The 24745-nt window shown below is 35.4% G+C and overlaps 1 protein-coding gene across 2 annotated transcripts in view; it reads right to left on the bottom strand.

The window, feature by feature from the left end:
• The window catches only part of LOC144350125 (uncharacterized), a 220638-nt gene that overhangs the window by 172692 nt on the left and 23201 nt on the right, over window positions 1-24745 (bottom strand). For both annotated transcript variants that reach the window (XM_085502679.1, XM_085502684.1), the window contains exon 2: window positions 23336-23431. In XM_085502679.1, coding sequence (XP_085358805.1) covers window positions 23336-23431 — 96 coding nt within the window. The remainder of the gene's footprint in view (window positions 1-23335; window positions 23432-24745) is intronic.

Raw genomic sequence — 24745 nt, 5'->3', positions numbered from 1 at the left:
CAGAGTACAGCAATATGTTAACCCTAACACTATAACATAGGGACAGAATACAGCAATATGTTAACTCTAAGACTATAACAGAGAGATAGAGTACATCAATATGTTAACCCTAACACTATAACATAGGGACAGAATACAGCAATATGTTAACTCTAAGACTATAACAGAGAGATAGAGTACATCAATATGTTAACCCTAACACTATAACATAGGGACAGAGTACAGCAATGTGTTAACCCTAACACTATAACACAGGGACAGAGTACAGCAATGTGTTAAACCTAACACTATAACATAGGGACAGAGTAAAGCAATGTGTTAAACCTAACACTATAACATAGGGACAAAGTACAGCAATGTGTTAACCCTAACACTATAACATAGGGACAGAGTACAGCAATGTGTTAACCCTAACACTATAACATAGGGACAGAGTACAGCAATATGTTAACCCTAACACTATAACATAGGGACAGAGTACAGCAATGTGTTAAACCTAACACTATAACATAGGGACAGAGTAAAGCAATGTGTTAAACCTAACACTATAACATAGAGACAGAGTACAGCAATGTGTTAACCCTATCACTATAACATAGGGACAGAGTACAGCAATGTGTTAAACCTAACACTATAACATAGGGACAGAGTACAGCAAAGTGTTAACCCTAAGACTATAACAGAGAGATAGAGTACAGCAATATTTTAACCCTAAGACTATAACATAGGGACAGAGTACAGGAATGTGTTAAACCTAACACTATAACATAGGGACAGAGTACAGCAATGTGTTAACCCTAACACTATAACATAGGGACAGAGTACAGCAATGTGTTAACCCTAACACAATAACAAAGGAACAGAGTACAGCAATGTGTTAAACCTAACAGTATAACATAGGGACAGAGTACAGCAATGTGTTAACCCTAACACTATAACATAGGGACAGAGTACAGCAATGTGTTAACCCTAACACTATAACATAGGGACAGAGTACAGCAATGTGTTAACCCTAACACTATAACAAAGGCACAGAGTACAGCAATGTGTTAAACCTAACACTATAACATAGGGACAGAGTACAGCAATGTGTTAAACCTAACACTATAACATAGGGACAGAGTACAGCAATGTGTTAACCCTAACACTATAACATAGGGACAGAGTACAGCAATGTGTTAACCCTAACACTATAACATAGGGACAGAGTACAGCAATATGTTAACCCTAACACTATAACATAGGGACAGAGTACAGCAATGTGTTAAACCTAACACTATAACATAGGGACAGAGTACAGCAATGTGTTAACCCTAACACTATAACATAGGGACAGAGTACAGCAATGTGTTAACCCTAACACTATAACATAGGGACAGAGTACAGCAATGTGTTAACCCTAACACTATAACATAGGGACAGAGTACAGCAATATGTTAACCCTAACACTATAACATAGGGACAGAATACAGCAATATGTTAACTCTAAGACTATAACAGAGAGATAGAGTACATCAATATGTTAACCCTAACACTATAACATAGGGACAGAATACAGCAATATGTTAACTCTAAGACTATAACAGAGAGATAGAGTACATCAATATGTTAACCCTAACACTATAACATAGGGACAGAGTACAGCAATGTGTTAACCCTAACACTATAACATAGGGACAGAGTACAGCAATGTGTTAACCCTATCACTATAACATAGGGACAGAGTACAGCAATGTGTTAAACCTAACACTATAACATAGGGACAGAGTACAGCAATGTGTTAACCCTAACACTATAACATAGGGACAGAGTACAGCAATGTGTTAACCCTATCACTATAACATAGGGACAGAGTACAGCAATGTGTTAAACCTAACACTATAACATAGGGACAGAGTACAGCAATGTGTTAACCCTATCACTATAACATAGGGACAGAGTACAGCAATGTGTTATCCCTAACACTATAACATAGGGACAGAGTACAGCAATGTGTTAACCCTAACACTATAACATAGGGACAGAGTACAGCAATATGTTAACCCTAACACTATAACATAGGGACAGAATACAGCAATATGTTAACTCTAAGACTATAACAGAGAGATAGAGTACATCAATATGTTAACCCTAACACTATAACATAGGGACAGAGTACAGCAATGTGTTAACCCTAACACTATAACATAGGGACAGAGTACAGCAATGTGTTAACCCTATCACTATAACATAGGGACAGAGTACAGCAATGTGTTAAACCTAACACTATAACATAGGGACAGAGTACAGCAATGTGTTAACCCTAACACTATAACATAGGGACAGAGAACGGCAATGTGTTAACCCTAACACTATAACATAGGGACAGAGTACAGCAATGTGTTAAACCTAACACTATAACATAGGGACAGAATACAGCAATGTGTTCACCCTAACACTATAACATAGGGACAGAGTACAGCAATGTGTTAAACCTAACACTATTGCATAGGGACAGAGTACAGCAATGTGTTAACCCTAACACTATAACATAGGGACAGAGTACAGCAATGTGTTAACCCTAACACTATAACAAAGGGACAGAGTACAGCAATGTGTTAAACCTAACACTATAACATAGGGACAGAATACAGGAACGTGTTAAACCTAACACTATAACATAGGGACAGGGTACAGCAATGTGTTAAACCTAACACTATTACATAGGGACAGAGTACAGCAATGTGTTAACCCTAACACTATAACATAGGGACAGAGTACAGCAATGTGTTAACACTAACACTATAACACAGGGACAGAGTACAGCAATGTGTTAAACTTAACACTATAACATAGGGACAAAGTACAGCAATGTGTTAACCCTAACACTATAACATAGGGACAGAGTACAGCAATGTGTTAACCCTAACACTATAACATAGGGACAGAGTACAGCAATATGTTAACCCTAACACTATAACATAGGGACAGAGTACAGCAATGTGTTAAACCTAACACTATAACATAGGGACAGAGTAAAGCAATGTGTTAAACCTAACACTATAACATAGGGACAGAGTACAGCAATGTGTTAACCCTATCACTATAACATAGGGACAGAGTACAGCAATGTGTTAAACCTAACACTATAACATAGGGACAGAGTACAGCAAAGTGTTAACCCTAAGACTATAACAGAGAGATAGAGTACAGCAATATTTTAACCCAAAGACTATAACATAGGGACAGAGTACAGGAATGTGTTAAACCTAACACTATAACATAGGGACAGAGTACAGCAATGTGTTAACCCTAACACTATAACATGGGGACAGAGTACAGCAATGTGTTAACCCTAACACAATAACAAAGGAACGGAGTACAGCAATGTGTTAAACCTAACACTATAACATAGGGACAGAGTACAGCAATGTGTTAACCCTAACACTATAACATAGGGACAGAGTACAGCAATGTGTTAACCCTAACACTATAACATAGGGACAGAGTACAGCAATGTGTTAACCCTAACACTATAACATAGGGACAGAGTACAGCAATGTGTTAACCCTAACACTATAACATAGGGACAGAGTACAGCAATGTGTTAACCCTAACACTATAACATAGGGACAGAGTACAGCAATGTGTTAACCCTAACACTATAACATAGGGACAGAGTACAGCAATGTGTTAACCCTAACACTATAACATAGGGACAGAGTACAGCAATGTGTTAACCCTAACACTATAACATAGGGACAGAATACAGCAATATGTTAACTCTAAGACTATAACAGAGAGATAGAGTACATCAATATGTTAACCCTAACACTATAACATAGGGACAGAGTACAGCAATGTGTTAACCCTAACACTATAACATAGGGACAGAGTACAGCAATGTGTTAACCCTATCACTATAACATAGGGACAGAGTACAGCAATGTGTTAAACCTAACACTATAACATAGGGACAGAGTACAGCAATGTGTTAACCCTAACACTATAACATAGGGACAGAGAACAGCAATGTGTTAACCCTAACACTATAACATAGGGACAGAGTACAGCAATGTGTTAAACCCAACACTATAACATAGGGACAGAGTACAGCAATGTGTTCACCCTAACACTATAACATAGGGACAGAGTACAGCAATGTGTTAAACCTAACACTATTACATAGGGACAGAGTACAGCAATGTGTTAACCCTAACACTATAACAAAGGGACAGAGTACAGCAATGTGTTAAACCTAACACTATAACATAGGGACAGAATACAGGAATGTGTTAAACCTAACACTATAACATAGGGACAGGGTACAGCAATGTGTTAAACCTAACACTATTACATAGGGACAGAGTACAGCAATGTGTTAAACCTAACACTATAACATAGGGACAGAGTACAGCAATGTGTTAACCCTAACACTATAACATAGGGACAGAGTACAGCAATGTGTTAAACCTAACACTATAACATAGGGACAGAATACAGGAATGTGTTAACCCTAACACTATAACATAGGGACAGAGTACAGCAATGTGTTAAACCTAACACTATAACATAGGGACAGAGTACAGCAATGTGTTAACCCTAACACTATAACATAGGGACAGAGAACAGCAATGTGTTAACCCTAACACTATAACATAGGGACAGAGTACAGCAATGTGTTAAACCCAACACTATAACATAGGGACAGAGTACAGCAATGTGTTCACCCTAACACTATAACATAGGGACAGAGTACAGCAATGTGTTAAACCTAACACTATTACATAGGGACAGAGTACAGCAATGTGTTAACCCTAACACTATAACATAGGGACAGAATACAGCAATGTGTTAACCCTAACACTATAACAAAGGGACAGAGTACAGCAATGTGTTAAATCTAACACTATAACATAGGGACAGAATACAGGAATGTGTTAAACCTAACACTATAACATAGGGACAGGGTACAGCAATGTGTTAAACCTAACACTATTACATAGGGACAGAGTACAGCAATGTGTTAACCCTAACACTATAACAAAGGGACAGAGTACAGCAATGTGTTAAACCTAACACTATAACATAGGGACAGAATACAGGAATGTGTTAAACCTAACACTATAACATAGGGACAGGGTACAGCAATGTGTTAAACCTAAAACTATTACATAGGGACAGAGTACAGCAATGTGTTAACCCTAACACTATAACATAGGGACAGAGTACAGCAATGTGTTAACACTAACACTATAACAAAGGGACAGAGTACAGCAATGTGTTAAACCTAACACTATAACATAGGGACAGAATACAGGAATGTGTTAACCCTAACACTATAACATAGGGACAGAGTACGCAATGTGTTAAACCTAACACTATAACATAGGGACAGAGTACAGCAATGTGTTAACCCTAACACTATAACATAGGAACAGAGTACAGCAATATGTTAACCCTAACACTATAACATAGGGACAGAGTACAGCAATGTGTTAAACCTAACACTATAACATAGGGACAGAGTACAGCAATGTGTTAAACCTAACACTATAACATAGGGACAGAGTACAGCAATATGTTAACCCTAACACTATAACACAGGGACATAGTACAGCAATGTGTTAAACCTAACACTATAACATAGGGACAGAGTAAAGCAATGTGTTAAACCTAACACTATAACATAGGGACAAAGTACAGCAATGTGTTAACCCTAACACTATAACATAGGGACAGAGTACAGCAATGTGTTAAACCTAACACTATAACATAGGAACAGAGTACAGCAATGTGTTAAACCTAACACTATAACATAGAGACAGAGTAAAGCAATGTGTTAAACCTAACACTATAACATAGGGACAGAGTACAGCAATGTGTTAACCCTATCACTATAACATAGGGACAGAGTACAGCAATGTGTTAAACCTAACACTATAACATAGGGACAGAGTACAGCAATGTGTTAACCCTAACACTATAACATAGGGACAGAGTACAGCAATGTGTTAACCCTAACACTATAACATAGGGACAGAGTACAGCAATGTGTTAACCCTAACACTATAACATAGGGACAGAATACAGCAATATGTTAACTCTAAGACTATAACAGAGAGATAGAGTACATCAATATGTTAACCCTAACACTATAACATAGGGACAGAGTACAGCAATGTGTTAACCCTATCACTATAACATAGGGACAGAGTACAGCAATGTGTTAAACCTAACACTATAACATAGGGACAGAGTACAGCAATGTGTTAACCCTAACACTATAACATAGGGACAGAGAACAGCAATGTGTTAACCCTAACACTATAACATAGGGACAGAGTACAGCAATGTGTTAAACCCAACACTATAACATAGGGACAGAGTACAGCAATGTGTTAAACCTAACACTATAACATAGGGACAGGGTACAGCAATGTGTTGAACCTAACACTATTACATAGGGACAGAGTACAGCAATGTGTTAACCCTAACACTATAACATAGGGACAGAGTACAGCAATGTGTTAACACTAACACTATAACAAAGGGACAGAGTACAGCAATGTGTTAAACCTAACACTATAACATAGGGACAGAATACAGGAATGTGTTAACCCTAACACTATAACATAGGGACAGAGTACAGCAATGTGTTAAACCTAACACTATAACATAGGGACAGAGTACAGCAATGTGTTAACCCTAACACTATAACATAGGGACAGAGTACAGCAATATGTTAACCCTAACACTATAACATAGGGACAGAGTACAGCAATGTGTTAAACCTAACACTATAACATAGGGACAGAGTACAGCAATGTGTTAAACCTAACACTATAACATAGGGACAGAGTACAGCAATATGTTAACCCTAACACTATAACACAGGGACAGAGTACAGCAATGTGTTAAACCTAACACTATAACATAGGGGCAGAGTAAAGCAATGTGTTAAACCTAACACTATAACATAGGGACAAAGTACAGCAATGTGTTAACCCTAACACTATAACATAGGGACAGAGTACAGCAATGTGTTAAACCTAACACTATAACATAGGAACAGAGTACAGCAATGTGTTAAACCTAACACTATAACATAGGGCAGAGTACAGCAATATGTTAACCCTAACACTATAACATAGGGACAGAGTACAGCAATGTGTTAAACCTAACACTATAACATAGGGACAGAGTAAAGCAATGTGTTAAACCTAACACTATAACATAGGGACAGAGTACAGCAATGTGTTAACCCTATCACTATAACATAGGGACAGAGTACAGCAATGTGTTAACCCTAACACTATAACATAGGGACAGAGTACAGCAATGTGTTAACCCTAACACAATAACAAAGGAACAGAGTACAGCAATGTGTTAAACCTAACACTATAACATAGGGACAGAGTACAGCAATGTGTTAACCCTAACACTATAACATAGGGACAGAGTACAGCAATGTGTTAACCCTAACACTATAACATAGGGACAGAGTACATCAATGTGTTAACCCTAACACTATAACAAAGGCACAGAGTACAGCAATGTGTTAAACCTAACACTATAACATAGGGACAGAGTACAGCAATGTGTTAACCCTAACACTATAACATAGGGACAGAGTACAGCAATGTGTTAACCCTAACACTATAACATAGGGACAGAGTACAGCAATGTGTTAACCCTAACACTATAACATAGGGACAGAATACAGCAATATGTTAACTCTAAGACTATAACAGAGAGATAGAGTACATCAATATGTTAACCCTAACACTATAACATAGGGACAGAGTACAGCAATGTGTTAACCCTATCACTATAACATAGGGACAGAGTACAGCAATGTGTTAAACCTAACACTATAACATAGGGACAGAGTACAGCAATGTGTTAACCCTAACACTATAACATAGGGACAGAGAACAGCAATGTGTTAACCCTAACACTATAACATAGGGACAGAGTACAGCAATGTGTTAAACCCAACACTATAACATAGGGACAGAGTACAGCAATGTGTTCACCCTAACACTATAACATAGGGACAGAGTACAGCAATGTGTTAAACCTAACACTATTACATAGGGACAGAGTACAGCAATGTGTTAACCCTAACACTATAACATAGGGACAGAGTACAGCAATGTGTTAACCCTAACACTATAACAAAGGGACAGAGTACAGCAATGTGTTAAACCTAACACTATAACATAGGGACAGAATACAGGAATGTGTTAAACCTAACACTATAACATAGGGACAGGGTACAGCAATGTGTTAAACCTAACACTATTACATAGGGACAGAGTACAGCAATGTGTTAACCCTAACACTATAACAAAGGGACAGAGTACAGCAATGTGTTAAACCTAACACTATAACATAGGGACAGAATACAGGAATGTGTTAAACCTAACACTATAACATAGGGACAGGGTACAGCAATGTGTTAAACCTAACACTATTACATAGGGACAGAGTACAGCAATGTGTTAACCCTAACACTATAACATAGGGACAGAGTACAGCAATGTGTTAACACTAACACTATAACAAAGGGACAGAGTACAGCAATGTGTTAAACCTAACACTATAACATAGGGACAGAATACAGGAATGTGTTAACCCTAACACTACAACATAGGGACAGAGTACAGCAATGTGTTAAACCTAACACTATAACATAGGGACAGAGTACAGCAATGTGTTAACCCTAACACTATAACATAGGGACAGAGTACAGCAATATGTTAACCCTAACACTATAGCATAGGGACAGAGTACAGCAATGTGTTAAACCTAACACTATAACATAGGGACAGAGTACAGCAATGTGTTAAACCTAACACTATAACATAGGGACAGAGTACAGCAATATGTTAACCCTAACACTATAACACAGGGACAGAGTACAGCAATGTGTTAAACCTAACACTATAACATAGGGACAGAGTAAAGCAATGTGTTAAACCTAACACTATAACATAGGGACAAAGTACAGCAATGTGTTAACCCTAACACTATAACATAGGGACAGAGTACAGCAATGTGTTAAACCTAACACTATAACATAGGAACAGAGTACAGCAATGTGTTAAACCTAACACTATAACATAGGGCAGAGTACAGCAATATGTTAACCCTAACACTATAACATAGGGACAGAGTACAGCAATGTGTTAAACCTAACACTATAACATAGGGACAGAGTAAAGCAATGTGTTAAACCTAACACTATAACATAGGGACAGAGTACAGCAATGTGTTAACCCTATCACTATAACATAGGGACAGAGTACAGCAATGTGTTAAACCTAACACTATAACATAGGGACAGAGTACAGCAATGTGTTAACCCTAAGACTATAACAGAGAGATAGAGTACAGCAATATGTTAACCCTAACACTATAACATAGGGACTGAGTACAGCAATGTGTTAACCCTAAGACTATAACATAGGGACTGAGTACAGCAATGTGTTAAACCTAACACTATAACATAGGGACAGAGTACAGCAATGTGTTAACCCTAACACTATAACATAGGGACAGAGTACAGCAATGTGTTAACCCTAAGACTATAACATAGGGACAGAGTACAGCAATGTGTTAACCCTAACACTATAACATAGGGACTGAGTACAGCAATGTGTTAACCCTAAGACTATAACAAAGGGACAGAGTACAGCAATGTGTTAACCCTAACACTATAATATAGGGACAGAGTACAGCAATGTGTTAACCCTAACACTATAACATAGGGACAGAGAACAGCAATGTGTTAACCCTAACACTATAACATAGGGACAGAGTACAGCAATGTGTTAAACCCAACACTATAACATAGGGACAGAGTACAGCAATGTGTTCACCCTAACACTATAACATAGGGACAGAGTACAGCAATGTGTTAAACCTAACACTATTACATAGGGACAGAGTACAGCAATGTGTTAACCCTAACACTATAACATAGGGACAGAATACAGCAATGTGTTAACCCTAACACTATAACAAAGGGACAGAGTACAGCAATGTGTTAAATCTAACACTATAACATAGGGACAGAATACAGCAATGTGTTAAACCTAACACTATAACATAGGGACAGAGTACAGCAATATGTTAACCCTAACACTATAACACAGGGACAGAGTACAGCAATGTGTTAAACCTAACACTATAACATAGGGACAGAGTAAAGCAATGTGTTAAACCTAACACTATAACATAGGGACAAAGTACAGCAATGTGTTAACCCTAACACTATAACATAGGGACAGAGTACAGCAATGTGTTAAACCTAACACTATAACATAGGAACAGAGTACAGCAATGTGTTAAACCTAACACTATAACATAGAGACAGAGTAAAGCAATGTGTTAAACCTAACACTATAACATAGGGACAGAGTACAGCAATGTGTTAACCCTATCACTATAACATAGGGACAGAGTACAGCAATGTGTTAAACCTAACACTATAACATAGGGACAGAGTACAGCAATGTGTTAACCCTAACACTATAACATAGGGACAGAGTACAGCAATGTGTTAACCCTAACACTATAACATAGGGACAGAGTACAGCAATGTGTTAACCCTAACACTATAACATAGGGACAGAATACAGCAATATGTTAACTCTAAGACTATAACAGAGAGATAGAGTACATCAATATGTTAACCCTAACACTATAACATAGGGACAGAGTACAGCAATGTGTTAACCCTATCACTATAACATAGGGACAGAGTACAGCAATGTGTTAAACCTAACACTATAACATAGGGACAGAGTACAGCAATGTGTTAACCCTAACACTATAACATAGGGACAGAGAACAGCAATGTGTTAACCCTAACACTATAACATAGGGACAGAGTACAGCAATGTGTTAAACCCAACACTATAACATAGGGACAGAGTACAGCAATGTGTTAAACCTAACACTATAACATAGGGACAGGGTACAGCAATGTGTTGAACCTAACACTATTACATAGGGACAGAGTACAGCAATGTGTTAACCCTAACACTATAACATAGGGACAGAGTACAGCAATGTGTTAACACTAACACTATAACAAAGGGACAGAGTACAGCAATGTGTTAAACCTAACACTATAACATAGGGACAGAATACAGGAATGTGTTAACCCTAACACTATAACATAGGGACAGAGTACAGCAATGTGTTAAACCTAACACTATAACATAGGGACAGAGTACAGCAATGTGTTAACCCTAACACTATAACATAGGGACAGAGTACAGCAATATGTTAACCCTAACACTATAACATAGGGACAGAGTACAGCAATGTGTTAAACCTAACACTATAACATAGGGACAGAGTACAGCAATGTGTTAAACCTAACACTATAACATAGGGACAGAGTACAGCAATATGTTAACCCTAACACTATAACACAGGGACAGAGTACAGCAATGTGTTAAACCTAACACTATAACATAGGGACAGAGTAAAGCAATGTGTTAAACCTAACACTATAACATAGGGACAAAGTACAGCAATGTGTTAACCCTAACACTATAACATAGGGACAGAGTACAGCAATGTGTTAAACCTAACACTATAACATAGGAACAGAGTACAGCAATGTGTTAAACCTAACACTATAACATAGGGCAGAGTACAGCAATATGTTAACCCTAACACTATAACATAGGGACAGAGTACAGCAATGTGTTAAACCTAACACTATAACATAGGGACAGAGTAAAGCAATGTGTTAAACCTAACACTATAACATAGGGACAGAGTACAGCAATGTGTTAACCCTATCACTATAACATAGGGACAGAGTACAGCAATGTGTTAACCCTAACACTATAACATAGGGACAGAGTACAGCAATGTGTTAACCCTAACACAATAACAAAGGAACAGAGTACAGCAATGTGTTAAACCTAACACTATAACATAGGGACAGAGTACAGCAATGTGTTAACCCTAACACTATAACATAGGGACAGAGTACAGCAATGTGTTAACCCTAACACTATAACATAGGGACAGAGTACATCAATGTGTTAACCCTAACACTATAACAAAGGCACAGAGTACAGCAATGTGTTAAACCTAACACTATAACATAGGGACAGAGTACAGCAATGTGTTAACCCTAACACTATAACATAGGGACAGAGTACAGCAATGTGTTAACCCTAACACTATAACATAGGGACAGAGTACAGCAATGTGTTAACCCTAACACTATAACATAGGGACAGAATACAGCAATATGTTAACTCTAAGACTATAACAGAGAGATAGAGTACATCAATATGTTAACCCTAACACTATAACATAGGGACAGAGTACAGCAATGTGTTAACCCTATCACTATAACATAGGGACAGAGTACAGCAATGTGTTAAACCTAACACTATAACATAGGGACAGAGTACAGCAATGTGTTAACCCTAACACTATAACATAGGGACAGAGAACAGCAATGTGTTAACCCTAACACTATAACATAGGGACAGAGTACAGCAATGTGTTAAACCCAACACTATAACATAGGGACAGAGTACAGCAATGTGTTCACCCTAACACTATAACATAGGGACAGAGTACAGCAATGTGTTAAACCTAACACTATTACATAGGGACAGAGTACAGCAATGTGTTAACCCTAACACTATAACATAGGGACAGAGTACAGCAATGTGTTAACCCTAACACTATAACAAAGGGACAGAGTACAGCAATGTGTTAAACCTAACACTATAACATAGGGACAGAATACAGGAATGTGTTAAACCTAACACTATAACATAGGGACAGGGTACAGCAATGTGTTAAACCTAACACTATTACATAGGGACAGAGTACAGCAATGTGTTAACCCTAACACTATAACAAAGGGACAGAGTACAGCAATGTGTTAAACCTAACACTATAACATAGGGACAGAATACAGGAATGTGTTAAACCTAACACTATAACATAGGGACAGGGTACAGCAATGTGTTAAACCTAACACTATTACATAGGGACAGAGTACAGCAATGTGTTAACCCTAACACTATAACATAGGGACAGAGTACAGCAATGTGTTAACACTAACACTATAACAAAGGGACAGAGTACAGCAATGTGTTAAACCTAACACTATAACATAGGGACAGAATACAGGAATGTGTTAACCCTAACACTACAACATAGGGACAGAGTACAGCAATGTGTTAAACCTAACACTATAACATAGGGACAGAGTACAGCAATGTGTTAACCCTAACACTATAACATAGGGACAGAGTACAGCAATATGTTAACCCTAACACTATAGCATAGGGACAGAGTACAGCAATGTGTTAAACCTAACACTATAACATAGGGACAGAGTACAGCAATGTGTTAAACCTAACACTATAACATAGGGACAGAGTACAGCAATATGTTAACCCTAACACTATAACACAGGGACAGAGTACAGCAATGTGTTAAACCTAACACTATAACATAGGGACAGAGTAAAGCAATGTGTTAAACCTAACACTATAACATAGGGACAAAGTACAGCAATGTGTTAACCCTAACACTATAACATAGGGACAGAGTACAGCAATGTGTTAAACCTAACACTATAACATAGGAACAGAGTACAGCAATGTGTTAAACCTAACACTATAACATAGGGCAGAGTACAGCAATATGTTAACCCTAACACTATAACATAGGGACAGAGTACAGCAATGTGTTAAACCTAACACTATAACATAGGGACAGAGTAAAGCAATGTGTTAAACCTAACACTATAACATAGGGACAGAGTACAGCAATGTGTTAACCCTATCACTATAACATAGGGACAGAGTACAGCAATGTGTTAAACCTAACACTATAACATAGGGACAGAGTACAGCAATGTGTTAACCCTAAGACTATAACAGAGAGATAGAGTACAGCAATATGTTAACCCTAACACTATAACATAGGGACTGAGTACAGCAATGTGTTAACCCTAAGACTATAACATAGGGACTGAGTACAGCAATGTGTTAAACCTAACACTATAACATAGGGACAGAGTACAGCAATGTGTTAACCCTAACACTATAACATAGGGACAGAGTACAGCAATGTGTTAACCCTAAGACTATAACATAGGGACAGAGTACAGCAATGTGTTAACCCTAACACTATAACATAGGGACTGAGTACAGCAATGTGTTAACCCTAAGACTATAACATAGGGACAGAGTACAGCAATGTGTTAAACCTAACACTATAACATAGGGACAGAGTAAAGCAATGTGTTAAACCTAACACTATAACATAGGGACAGAGTACAGCAATGTGTTAACCCTATCACTATAACATAGGGACAGAGTACAGCAATGTGTTAAACCTAACACTATAACATAGGGACAGAGTACAGCAATGTGTTAACCCTAAGACTATAACAGAGAGATAGAGTACAGCAATATGTTAACCCTAACACTATAACATAGGGACTGAGTACAGCAATGTGTTAACCCTAAGACTATAACATAGGGACTGAGTACAGCAATGTGTTAAACCTAACACTATAACATAGGGACAGAGTACAGCAATGTGTTAACCCTAACACTATAACATAGGGACAGAGTACAGCAATGTGTTAACCCTAAGACTATAACATAGGGACAGAGTACAGCAATGTGTTAACCCTAACACTATAACATAGGGACTGAGTACAGCAATGTGTTAACCCTAAGACTATAACAAAGGGACAGAGTACAGCAATGTGTTAACCCTAACACTATAATATAGGGACAGAGTACAGCAATGTGTTAACCCTATCACTATAACATAGGGACTGAGTACAGCAATGTGTTAACCCTATCACTATAACATAGGGACTGAGTACAGCAATGTGTTAACCCTATCACTATAACATAGGGACAGAGTACAGCAATGTGTTAAACCTAACACTATAACATAGGGACAGAGTACAGCAATGTGTTAAACCTAACACTATAACATAGGGACAGAGTACAGCAATGTGTTAAACCTAACACTATAACATAGGGACAGAGTACAGCAATATGTTAACCCTAACACTATAACACAGGGACAGAGTACAGCAATGTGTTAAACCTAACACTATAACATAGGGACAGAGTAAAGCAATGTGTTAAACCTAACACTATAACATAGGGACAAAGTACAGCAATGTGTTAACCCTAACACTATAACATAGGGACAGAGTACAGCAATGTGTTAAACCTAACACTATAACATAGGAACAGAGTACAGCAATGTGTTAAACCTAACACTATAACATAGGGCAGAGTACAGCAATATGTTAACCCTAACACTATAACATAGGGACAGAGTACAGCAATGTGTTAAACCTAACACTATAACATAGGGACAGAGTAAAGCAATGTGTTAAACCTAACACTATAACATAGGGACAGAGTACAGCAATGTGTTAACCCTATCACTATAACATAGGGACAGAGTACAGCAATGTGTTAAACCTAACACTATAACATAGGGACAGAGTACAGCAATGTGTTAACCCTAAGACTATAACAGAGAGATAGAGTACAGCAATATGTTAACCCTAACACTATAACATAGGGACTGAGTACAGCAATGTGTTAACCCTAAGACTATAACATAGGGACTGAGTACAGCAATGTGTTAAACCTAACACTATAACATAGGGACAGAGTACAGCAATGTGTTAACCCTAACACTATAACATAGGGACAGAGTACAGCAATGTGTTAACCCTAAGACTATAACATAGGGACAGAGTACAGCAATGTGTTAACCCTAACACTATAACATAGGGACTGAGTACAGCAATGTGTTAACCCTAAGACTATAACAAAGGGACAGAGTACAGCAATGTGTTAACCCTAACACTATAATATAGGGACAGAGTACAGCAATGTGTTAACCCTATCACTATAACATAGGGACTGAGTACAGCAATGTGTTAACCCTATCACTATAACATAGGGACTGAGTACAGCAATGTGTTAACCCTATCACTATAACATAGGGACAGAGTACAGCAATGTGTTAAACCTAACACTATAACATAGGGACAGAGTACAGCAATGTGTTAAACCTAACACTATAACATAGGGACAGAGTACAGCAATGTGTTAACCCTAACACTATAACATAGGGCAGAGTACAGCAATATGTTAACCCTAACACTATAACATAGGGACAGAATACAGCAATGTGTTAACCCTAACACTATAACATAGGGACAGAGTACAGCAATGTGTTAACATTAATATTCTGATTACATACGTAGAAGACTACATGCCAAGAGTCAAAACAAATCTCATAAGCTGATTGTGATTCTAAAAAGTGAATTAGTTAGGGATATGTCAGTATGAGTGTCTTTTATTCAATATATGCATCTGTCACAGGTGCGAAGGCAACAAACACAATATCCTTCACAAATCTCACACAGCTAAATTTAATCTCTTTTTTCATCCATATAACAGAAACATATGTTGCCATGGAGACAACAAGCATTTAACATTGAAACTGTATTCTTCAAGCTAATAGAATAACATAACACAACTACATGTACCTTGCAAATGATAGTACCAGACATGAAATAATGTTCGACAAAAATTGAATATACGGTACATGAATTTTAAAAATATTCAATGAACAGCTAAGTCACAGGTGACCAAATCACATGCATGGAGAACAAATTGTAAGTTGGCATTATTAATACCACATGTATTATTTGCTGATTGGTCAATAGAATATATCACTTGCTGATTGGTCAATAGAATATATTATTTGCTGATTGGTCAATAGAATATATTATTTGCTGATTGGTCAATAGAATATATCACTTGCTGATTGGTCAACAGTATATATCACTTATTGATTGGTCAATAGAATATATTATTTGCTGATTGGTCAATAGAATATACTATTTGCTGATTGGTCAATAGAATATATCACTTGCTGATTGGTCAATAGAATATATCACTTGCTGATTGGTCAATAGAATATATCACTTGCTGATTGGTCAACAGTATATATCACTTATTGATTGGTCAATAGAATATATCACTTGCTGATTGGTCAATAGAATATATCACTTGCTGATTGGTCAACAGTATATATCACTTATTGATTGGTCAATAGAATATATTATTTGCTGATTGGTCAAGAGAATATATCACTTGCTGATTGGCCAATAGAATATATCACTTGTTGATTGGTCAACAGTATATATCACTTATTGATTGGTCAATAGAATATATCACTTGCTGATTGGTCAATAGAATATATCACTTGCTGATTGGTCAACAGTATATATCACTTATTGATTGGTCAATAGAATATATCACTTATTGATTGGTCAATAGAATATATCACTTGCTGATTGGTAATAGAATATATCACTTGCTGATTGGTCAACAGTATATATCACTTATTGATTGGTCAATAGAATATATCACTTGCTGATTGGTCAATAGAATATATCACTTGCTGATTGGCCAATAGAATATATCACTTGTTGATTGGTCAACAGTATATATCACTTATTGATTGGTCAATAGAATATATCACTTGCTGATTGGTCAATAGAATATATCACTTGCTGATTGGCCAATAGAATATATCACTTGTTGATTGGTCAACAGTATATATCACTTATTGATTGGTCAATAGAATATATCACTTGCTGATTGGTCAATAGAATATATCACTTGCTGATTGGTCAACAGTATATATCACTTATTGATTGGTCAATAGAATATATTATTTGCTGATTGGTCAATAGAATATATCACTTGCTGATTGGCCAATAGAATATATCACTTGTTGATTGGTCAACAGTATATATCACTTATTGATTGGTCAATAGAATATATCACTTGCTGATTGGTAATAGAATATATCACTTGTTGATTGGTCAACAGTATATATCACTTATTGATTGGTCAATAGAATATATTATTTGCTGATTGGTCAATAGAATATATCACTTGCTGATTGGCCAATAGAATATATCACTTGTTGATTGGTCAACAGTATATATCACTTATTGATTGGTCAATAGAATATATCACTTGCTGATTGGTAATAGAATATATCACTTGTTGATTGGTCAACAGTATATATCACTTATTGATTGGTCAATAGAATATATTATTTGCTGATTGGTCAATAGAATATATCACTTGCTGATTGGCCAATAGAATATATCACTTGTTGATTGGTCAACAGTATATATCACTTATTGATTGGTCAATAGAATATATCACTTGCTGATTGGTAATAGAATATATCACTTGCTGATTGGTCAACAGTATATATCACTTATTGATTGGTCAATAGAATATATCACTTGCTGATTGGTAATAGAATATATCACTTGCTGATTGGTCAACAGTATATATCACTTATTGATTGGTCAATAGAATATATCACTTGCTGATTGGTAATAGAATATATCACTATGGGTGTCTTCAATTGCAGTATGTTCACATTAATTTCACTGAGGGTGTCTTCAATTGCAGTATGTTCACTTTAATTTTACCACAGTGACCTACAACATTAATTATACACCATATTTACTTAAATAAGTCAACAGAAAATTTGAAATCATATTCACTTTAGCCAATCAACAACAATTTTATTTTATTGTAATTTTTGAAATATAGAGTATTTACATTTCAGTTTATGTTTTCTAAACAATCCTTCACTTGAGTTACATAGATAGTCTATTAGTAAATTTAAATCATTGTATTTTTCCTGTCAAATGTGAATGTGCTATACATTATTGCAAATCCAGCGATTCAGTCTCATAAAGATTTGACAGATGTAATCCTCTTAGAGCACAACAAACACTAGCATTACCTTGAACCTTCTAAATGCTATTACAAAATATATTGAGTCGTTATGTGTGTGATCATCAGACGCTATTCACATATCAATCAGATTACAATTTCCACAACTTTAACCTTTAATATTCAAGTTAAAATTCCCAACAGATCATATGCTTGTCTCATTATAAAGCAGATTTTAATAACATGAATTTCTAGAAATGAGCACAAATTGTAGACACAATCATATTCTGTCATTGTACTTTCCACCAATAAAACTATTAATTCTGTAAAAATTATCAGGTGGGTAAAACTAAACTGCAGAATTTTTGTTCCCTTGCATTATGACATAAAATTCAACTACTCCATACATACATTGTAATGAGTGAAAGTATACTGATTGCTACAAATCTTACAATCTCTCATTCTCAAGACATCATACTACTAAACACAATTATTCAATCGTCTTGTTGTATTATTGGGTTCTTGATGGTAATTGCCATAACATGCCATTGTTCATAATGGAACATTGCGTTACATCACGGCTATACATTAGATTTTTTTGTGGTTATTGTGTGTAAAAATGCATATTTTATTTGATATACATGTATAAACAAAACAAAAACAAAATAGGAACCAGTCGTCCATTTTAAATCTGATGTGTACGACCAAGATCCAAATCCAAAATCACATAAATGCTTGATTTTGATGAATTTTAACCCCCCAAAATAGCCACTATTCAGCCATTTTGAATCAGATTTTCAAATGTATGCATATGTGCAAAAAGACATATGATGCATAGATAAAGTTTGAACATGAATGGTCAGGGAATGTCTGAGATATATGTAGCTCTGGAAACCCATTCATTAAAACAAAATGGCCGCCAGTTTTTTTAATCCAATAAGGGAAACAAAAGGATGTACATCAGGGTCCAATAATGTTTGTAGCACGTTTAAAGGAAATTCATTCATACAGGGCTGACATCCAGTTTCAGATTGGCACAAATGCTTGATTTTGATGAATGTTTAGCAAATGGCCAACTGGTGGCCATATTTAACCAGTTCATGAAACAAATATGTATGCCAAGATATATTACACCTGTGTAAAGTTTGAATGTGAGGCATGTTTGAGATACGGGTCCAAATGGACAAACAGACAGATGCATGGAGATCAATCTATAAGTCCTTGTTTTTGGACTGTGTCTGGATAAGAACTCCATGTATTACAGCTACTACTAGAATCTGTAACTTTGGATTAATCACTGTAAATGCCTTGTACAGAAAAGTCCAGAATAATCACAATGCAGTGTTTTGTAAATTCATACTCTAGATCCCATAGCTGCTTTAACATTTGAATGTGTTAAATTCAAAACAAAGAATTCCTGTAACTAGACTCAGAAAAATGTGATGACAGCTTATTAGCCATCAAAGACGCATGCAAAAAAATCTGTAAGATAAGTTTTGTTCATTGACAAGTACATAGAAGATGAAGTTGAAATGTCCAAAAAATTCAAACCACTGAAAGAAGTTTCTTTCCAATATTATATTCCCCAAAAAAAACAATATTAATTAATTATTAATCTTCAAAAATGTATTTAATGAAAAGTAGTGATAACAAGCTATGCAGGGCACAGTCCCAATTAGTTATCAAATTTAAGATATATAGTTTTGTTTATAGTTTTAACAATAAAATGATTGACATTCAGTCATCTTGTATACCATTGTCAAACAAGTACTTGTATGTATCAAGAGATATTGCTCTGGAACAGCATTAATTAAAAAAAATTGACAAGGAATCGGTCATTTTGAATCAGATCATCAAACTAATATACATGTGTATAAATATGACAAGACGCATAATGAATATATAAAATTTGAACATAATCAGTCAAAGCATGTCAGAGATATGGCTCTAGAACTGCACTCATTAAAACAAAATGGCCACCAGTCAGCCATTTTTTAATCCATTATGAAAAACAAAATGATCTGCATCAGACACCAAGTTTGAACAAAATCTAACCATAAACAATCAAGATCAGGTTCCAGAATGAAAGAAATGTATGATTTTTGATAATTTGTTAGCACAAAAATGGCCACCATTCAGCATCAAATCGTCAAACAAATAAATCTGTATATCTACGACATGATGTATAATGAATATATAAAATTTGAACATGATCAGTCAAAGCATGTCAGAGAAATGGATCAAAAACCGCATTCATTAAAACAAAATGGCCACCAGTCAGCCATTTTGAATCCGATCTGAAAAACAAAATGACTTAAAGGTCCCATAATGATGTACAATGTATTTACCAAGTTTGAACAAGATCCATTTGTAAGCAGCCAAGATCACATTCCGGAATGCCAGAAATGCTTGAATTCGATGTTTTTTCAGCACAAAAATGGCCACCATTTGACCATCTTGAATCAGATCATGAAACAAATTGATGTAGATATGTATAATATTACGTATGATGCATGTGTGAAGTTTGATATGTAATCGGCCCAGGCAGGTCTAAGACAAAGAGTCAGACACACACACACACAGATGCACACAGACACACGTTCAGAGGGTGATTTTATTCACAGTTCTTTCATTTAATGATTTGCTATATTGACATTCTGTTCTTTTTTTTAACTTTTCCATTCACTATCGTATTGCTATTAACCAACAAAAGAAAATGTTTTTTCTAATGATGCAATAAAGATTTAACTTCATGTAATTTTAACCAGACTGACATAGTGAATCATCTTTTAAAAATATCAAAAAACATTATAAAATTGTCTACATTTCGCTATCCTTTGTCTTGCTGAATCCTTTGCATTGCTGCTTCCCTCACTAAACTATTTGTATAATTATTAATGACAAGTGGTTGCTGATATTAAAACAATCTATCATACCAGCAAGCATGCATAATAAACATAGTTGAACCCTGGTGACCTTGCCCTTTATCACATAATATTATTTCCTTTTAAATTACCATATTTTATTTCAATATGAATATGCATTGTCATCATTAATTTTGAATACAAACAAGTTTTAGGATTGAAACCGCAGTCAGAAAGCAGTCTACCAAAAGTCCTTAATTAATATAAATATCTTACAAAAACATTGGTGTCTATTAATTTGTTTAATTATTTTGAGGAAGATAATTTCCAGTTTTATTCAAAGTAATTCAAATATCTCAGTATAAAAACAAATGCCTCATCTCAGAGAAAAAAAGTGCTGCATTTAGACTTACCATAAACATCATACAAGATAACAGAAAATTTTAAAATGCTTTTTGTCCAAGTATTTTGTATGATTTACTGAGACAAAAATGAACTTCCTCTTTATATTATATTTATATTCATTGTGCGATTACTGTATTATTTGAAAAGTAAAAAAATACCCTCTAGGATATCATTTTGCAAGCTCTGATTTGTACGCAAATCAACTTCAGCCAAAAGGGTTATTCATAATTATCTGAAATTTTGTTTTCTATTAAGATAGTTCATGTATCATGTATCTAAAAATAGTTTCCACTGGAAAGAGAAGTCAACAGTACAGTTGCCTCCTGAGAATCTACATCTTCAAACACTGCAATCTTTGTCTTTGAAGTGGGATTTAAATTGTCTTATAAAGCGTATAATTGTGTTCTAATAGCTGAATCAAATTCCTGTGAATTTTGATTTTCAAAATTTATATACAATTATACTTCAATAAACAAATGTTTTGTCAAATACAAAATACATATGTTTGAGTACAATTTTTCTTTCAAAATGTGAATACAACGTTTTGCCGCTTATGTACTTTCGAATTATTTTTGTTTTAATAACTTTGGTCTAAACAGACATAATTTTCTATTGGTTTCAGATCTTGATCAAAAGATTGGCACCCAAAGGGTTATTCATAAGAGTGCTTATATCAATTATCTGACATCTTGTTTTCTGTTCAGATAATTTATGTATTTTATTGGTATGCTTGCAAATTTGTATTAGACTGTGCAACAATTCTCTCCATGAGTTGACACATTGAAACCCAGTCATTCCCATGGGATTTGGGAGATACATTACCAATGATATTGATTTACTTCATTAACAAGTGTTGGTACAACAACGCATATTCCCCCTCGGGCCAGTGACCAGTAATAATAACCAGTAATAAGTAAAGTAGAAACAGTCAAAATTGTTTATCAGATTTTGACTACTATTTCTCAATTTTTGCATGATATTTTCACATAGGAAATATGTTATTCACACTAAGGAAAGATTTTATACTGCTGAATTAGGTGACCAAGTCTGATACGGTTCTGGTTCACATATATAGTGTGTCTGGTTCACATATATAGTGTGTCTGTTAAATTAAGACCAGTATGTCTGGTTCACATATATAGTGTGTTTGGTTCACATATATAGTGTGTCTGTTAAATTAAGACCAGTATGTCTGGTTCACATATATAGTGTGTCTGGTTCACATGTATAGTGTGTCTGTTAAATTAAGACTGAAATCCCTACCTTGCCATATCCCCATTCCACAGATACAATAGATCCTGTTAGATTACTTAACCATGGAATCACTCCTTCAGGTAGTGTGTCATGGTGACAAAGAGGCTGAAAAAGAACAATCACAGAAAAGATTCTGTTATGGTGAAAGTACTGAGAGAATTAAAGGGTAGGACAGGCTTTAAAAATAATTGATGAATAATTTTAAAACCTAGCCTTTTAAATAAACTGAATTAGTTTTGATATTTAATTCCATCTGGCCCTGAAATATGTTTTTGACCTATCAAATGGAATCACAAGCAATGTATTATGCAAATGAGCTAGCTTCATAAAAATGTCAAACTAATGGCAATTCACAAGAACATGGCTTTGTATGTTGACACTATTGCTGCATATATTTGTCAGACTTTCAATGAAGCATGAATACAATGTTTTAACACATCACTCACTGAGAGCCACCACAAACAGCTTAAATGAAAGAGAAAATACAATCTGTTAACCACAAATTCAGTGTGAATTTTTTCCAGTGTGGTTTGGCTGCAGACAATTTTTTTTTTATAATAAATATCACTGCTATGCAAGATTTTCAAAGCAATTTTCCAGACAATAAGGGTAATTTACATATAAGTTCTTTACAACAAGGCTAATTTACATAATTTTCTCACAATGAGGCTAATTTACATAATTTTTTGTTTGGTTATGGGTTACTCCATAAAGATCTATGCATGCTGGTTGACAATATGTAGCTTTAACAGTGATTGTTTCCATTTTTCATCAATAGGTTGCCATCATACAAACATTTTGAATATTAATGACCATAGATGTCATATTTGGTTCAAGCACCTATCTGGGAAAAAAGAATCTAGGTGAAAAGCAAGGATTGAGCATGAAGATGAAGAAAGTTTGGAATCACATTACTAATTGTTTAAACCACAATTGTTGCAAAAAAATTGAAAAGAAAATTATGCAGAAAATGTTGAAATAATAATTTTAGTTTGAATTGAAAGATGGGAATAATAATCAAAACACATTTAGTGCTTCTCCACCAATCAGAATGCTCCATTGTAAGACTTTATATGCAATACACTAAATGTTTGCGCGTCTGACTCATTTTCTCAAGTCAAATAAACTTATCTCATAAATTGTCCTAGGACTACAAAAAAAAAATGTATTATAACAAAAATGTCCTACCTTGTATAAAAAAGTTCAACATGTTAAATAACAAGCCATGCATGGCACAGTCCCTGTTAGTTATCAAATCCAATTTATGTAGTTTTGTTTATAGTAATATACATGTACTGTAGAATACTTTATTTTAGATGGAATTAATTTTTCGCTGAAACTACTTTTTGGGTGTTTTGTATGTATTAGAAAATATAAAATATAGGGATATCAACTGGATTTTATTTTCACTTAATCATT

Source organism: Saccoglossus kowalevskii, chromosome 1 (assembly GCF_978046115.1).
Source record: "Saccoglossus kowalevskii chromosome 1, keSacKowa6.1, whole genome shotgun sequence".
Lineage (NCBI taxonomy): Eukaryota > Metazoa > Hemichordata > Enteropneusta > Harrimaniidae > Saccoglossus > Saccoglossus kowalevskii.
This window is presented reverse-complemented; position numbering and strand designations above follow the sequence as displayed.